This window comes from Eptesicus fuscus, chromosome 21 (assembly GCF_027574615.1).
Source record: "Eptesicus fuscus isolate TK198812 chromosome 21, DD_ASM_mEF_20220401, whole genome shotgun sequence".
NCBI classification, from domain to species: domain Eukaryota; kingdom Metazoa; phylum Chordata; class Mammalia; order Chiroptera; family Vespertilionidae; genus Eptesicus; species Eptesicus fuscus.
Window position 1 is genome coordinate 20,585,477 of NC_072493.1, and position 4,675 is coordinate 20,590,151.

General features: G+C 49.9%; 1 protein-coding gene across 1 annotated transcript; it reads right to left on the reverse strand.

Moving 5' to 3' along the window:
- Positions 1 to 3,371: 3,371 nt before the first annotated feature.
- Positions 3,372 to 4,334, reverse strand: FFAR3 (free fatty acid receptor 3). The gene has a single exon (XM_008140093.3). It carries the CDS (start codon positions 4,332 to 4,334, stop codon positions 3,372 to 3,374), a length of 963 nt encoding a protein of 320 aa, XP_008138315.1.
- Positions 4,335 to 4,675: the final 341 nt, after the last annotated feature.

The window sequence follows — 4,675 nt, forward strand, 5'->3', positions numbered from 1 at the left end:
AATTACGATTTGACCCCACAAAGGGGATGACTGATTGGGTCATCTCACTGAACCTTCTAGTCTAAATCCAGTAAAATCACCCCTTCCAAAAATATTTTTGTACCTCATTTTCTTTTCTGTAATATTTTCTCTCTCCTAGTTCCATGTGTCTATGGGGGATGGAGGGTGAACTCTGTGCACCTTCCCACTTCCACCAGTATTTATTATATTTCATTCCCTTCTATCCCATTCTTTTTTTGGAATGTGATCCCAGCACCCCTTTTCCAGAACATGGGCCACCAACTTGATGCCTAGATCTCCCTCCATATTGATTGTTTTTCAGAACTGGCTTAACGTCAGCAGGCTTCTCACAGACCTTGCAAAGTTTTAGGGGCCACAACTACCTGTATCACTTGTGGCTTTAAAAACAAACAAACAAACAAACAAAAAACAGAGGCAGTCCTGTCAGAGAAAGGAAGGTTAGAAAGCTGAGTGCTTCCTCACATTATATCACTCTATTTGTTTCCCCACTCAGATTCTGTCTCTCACCTCTTTCTCCTCTTCCAGATCTATGGCCTGACTTTTCTTCCATGTGCCTTTCTATCTTTATTATTATTATGCTCCCTCCTTTTGGATGATTCTCACAACTAACTTCTTGCTCATTCCCAACTGTTCTTCACCTCCCTTCCTCCTCCCCCAACCTTGACCTTCTCTAGTTTTTGCCCCTTCCCAGGATCCAGATGAAGCAGATATACCGCTCTTGCTTTGCACACAGCTTCCCCACAAGACACATATGCAGATGGAGAGGTCACTTGCTAAAGTATCAAAAGGCCCTGTCCACGGGTGATATATTCAGCTTGGGAGAAGGCATCAAGTTGGCTGGCCTCCCATGCTGGGCTTCCTCTCCACTTCCTGCTTCCACCCCCTCCTCTGACTGACCCTGCTGTAGGAGAGGTCCTGAGCTGGTCACAGCACAAGCCTGCAGCAGTCTCACCACTCACTGTCGTCCACCAGGCCACAGTGAACTATCTTTGCAGGGTTCCTTAATCACTTCCTGGGTAGCTTTGCTAGGTTTCCAGTCACACTTGGCGATTTGAAGCTTCTAGCCAACTCCCTCTTCTCCTATAAGCTGAGACTTGACCTGTGGCCCAGGGAACCTGTGGCAGGGGCTGAAGCTCCCCTACTCCCTGTCCTTCTGGCTTGTGCTGCTCTAGTTTTCAGTGGAGGGAGACACTTCCTTCTAGGAGGGAAAAGTTCCTCCTACTCCATAGCCAACAATGAGTTCTTTTTGTACATCTTTAAAAACTTAGTTTATTAATTTAAAAAAGTAGATTGCTAAACAGCCTTGACTGTTTGAAATCAAATCACGTCAGTAAAAATGAAACATCCCACTGCTACTTGGAAGACCCCAGGCGGGAGCCTGTGACACACAGAAGCAGCCTTGCCTTTCAGGCCCCAGGGCTTCAGGTAAGGAGTTTTCAGAGGCCAAATTCAACCTCTGTCTTTACTGTGTATCTTTCCAAAGAAATGGGATCCTGACTCTGCTTCTCGGTCCAGGCCTGATATTGCCCTCTTTACGTACAGCTCTGCTTTGCCGTGAGCCTGTCAAACATGGCTTCATTGAAACTTCACCTAAACTTCACCTTTCCCCCAAATTCTGTAGTAACCCTGTCCCTTCTTTTGTGAGATCTCTCACGCTCCCTCTGGAACGTGGTGTCTTTTGCTCCCGCGAGAGAATAAACTTTGTTTGGTACAGTTGTGTGAGACAGGCTTTATCACTATTGGATACAACCATTTCTCTAACTTTTGCATTCTCAGTGAGGCAATATTGCCCCCAAAAGAGGTGAAAATTAGTTCTGTGGAAGCAAAAAAAAACACCCCAAAACAAAACAAAAAAACAAACAAAAACTTACAATGGTTTGTGCCCTTCTGAAAGGCCACACCCATAAACAGATATATAGCATATCTGATGTACTGAAATTTCATGGGCAAGGTGCTAAGTAGGAAAAAAAAATATCTTAAAAGACTCCTTAGGGGACAATGATACAAAAATGTTTGAGAAATGGTGCTTTAACTAATATTGAGTAGCTTTTGGCGTCCACTGTGAGTCAGGTGCCCAATTGTTGGCTTTCTTTTGCAGCTAGAATTGAGTTCTTTTGACCTCTGTCACGGTAGATCCAACCTGATTTGATTTCTTCTTGCACCCCCTAAAATTTTCACTCATGCCTGCAAACGCCTCACCCGTGAGAGAGACACCTACTTGCCCGAGTGCATGATGCTCCATCACCTGCACATACACCCCGCACCATCTCCCTACCAGTCTCCTTTGCCTGCTTAGATGGGCACAGGGCAGCATGTCGTTCTATGTCTCACTGTGGCCTGTTGGCATTTGTCCTGGCCAGACTGCCACCTGACTCTGGAAGATGGACTGGCCACATCACTGTGGCAACGCACAGCTGGAGGCAGAACAGCAGAGTGGGTGAGGGGCATGGACTTCAGAGTCAGCTAATCCCACCTTGAGGTCTTATTTTAATCACTTACTGGCTGTAGGATCTCAGGTAAGAAAGAGACTTCACCTCCCTGGGCCCATTTCCTCATCTGTGAAATGGAAATTTCACCTGCCACATGGTTATTGAGAGGATTGAAGAAAATAACATGTCAGCTATTATTGTTATTCCTCCAACCCAGATCCTCTCCCAGCATTCAGGCATCTTATCGGTTTAGTCCTTTCCCTTCCAAATCCTTCTACCCACCAATTCCACCTGACACATGTACACCATAAGAAAACAGAATAACGAAAGACCATTGTCTTTTGCTTGCTATCAAATTTATTTAGATAATTTTTGTTCTGTCATTTTTCATAAATGTTTCTAAAAATCTGAATTTATTGAACAATGGAAACTTTCTGGAAAAGTCCATGTGAGAGCAGGATGTTCCTTCATGCCTGGATCCTGTGTCCTCCACTCCTGACTTGCCAGGTCAGTGGCTCTGAAGGGCAGATTCTTCTCTCTTGTCTCAAGTCCCTGGGTAGCTCCCTCGGCCCTGGACACTGCTCTCCACTCCTCCTTTACACTTAGAAAAGCACCGGAGCGGGCCTGCTGCCACGGAGAGCTCATTCTTCTCCAGAACTCTCTCTCACCGTGACTACTTCCCAGGGCCTAATCCCCAGCATGTGGGGAAATGGGAGGGGAGGGCAGTGTGGTGAAATCAAGAGTTGGGCTTTGGTGAGCACATCCTCAGGAAGGCTGGGTGCCTGCTCTGCTCCGACTGCATCAGTCCCCAGCCTGCCACTCCCAGGTCCCGCCTGTCTTGAGCTCGGAACTGCCCTGTGAATGAGATGTCTTTCCGTTCAGGCCACGTGGCCACCCGCTCCACAGCACTCCTAGAGTCCACTACCTGTTCTCTACATTGGACAGCTCCTGAGGTTGCCCCTCTCCATTCCTCTTCAGTTTCAAGCAGCTCACCTGCCTCCAGAGGCCCCAGACCCCTGTCGGCCTTTGCAGCAGCCTCTGAAAGTCAGCTTGGAACCCAGATGATGAGAAGTAGTAGACCAAGGGATCAACGCAAGAATTCAAGGTGCTGAGGAGTAGCACGTAATTCCTCCACACTGGGCTTTTACGCTGGAGGTAGCCCACAACATGAGAAATATTGTAGGGCCCAAAGCAGATGAGGAAGTTAAGCATCGTGGCTGCCACTAGCCCTGCCACTCTCTTCCGCCGGTGGCTGGCTCCCCTCCTGAGTATGCACACCAGGCGGCTGTAGCAGTAGCTGGTGATGAGCAGGGGCATTCCAAAAAGGACCACAGCCATCTCCAGCCGGACAGGCAGGAGAACGGCCAGCTGCTCCTCCTGGAATTCCAGGTAGCAGGTGCTCTGGGAAGAGTTCCCTGAGAATTCGGTGATGTAGACCACGCTGCAGTGCGCAGCGGCCAGGAGCCAGCAGGCCCCACTGACCAGGCCAGCCTGTCGGAGCCGTGGCCGGGCCTTGTACCACAGCGGGTAGGCCACGCTCAGAAAGCGCTCGATGCTCACAGCCGCCAGGAAGAGGGACGTGAGATAGATGGTGGTGAAGAAGAGGAATCTGGAGAAGGGGCAGAGAATGAAGGGCAGCTGCCAGCGCATGCCACTGGCCGCCTCCACCAAGCGGAAGGGCAGGAAGAGCAGCAGGAGCAGGTCCGAGACGGTCAGGTTCAGCAAGAGCACGTCCACGGCCACTGGGCGGCGCTGCAGCTTGCGGGCGAAGATCACCAGTGCCACCAGGTTGAGCGGGAGCCCCACCAGGAAGGTGAAGAGGTACACGGAGAAGTACAGCCAGTGATTGCCGGGGAAGAAGGATGGGTCCCCGCTTGCGTCCATGGTGATGGCCACTAGAGAGAGAGAGAGAGGTTGTGAGGCAGAGAGGGAGAGAGATGGCAGCGTCGGTGGAGATCTTGCCCCAGCAGCGTCTCAACAATCCACAGAGAACATCCTCACCACCGCTCTTTCTCTTGCCCCCTGAAGCTTTCCCCAGTGGGTCAGCCTGTCTCCTATTGCTTCCCCCAGTAAAGTAAGCGCCAAGCTGCTCCTCCACATAGTCACTCAGGGCCCCGCACTCACCTGCTTGTTTAAGAACCCAAGTGCTCAGCTGCTGGGCACCTTGCTGGCTCCTCCAGAACAAGTGCAGTTAGCTATTATTCTGACGGGACTGATAAAGATCT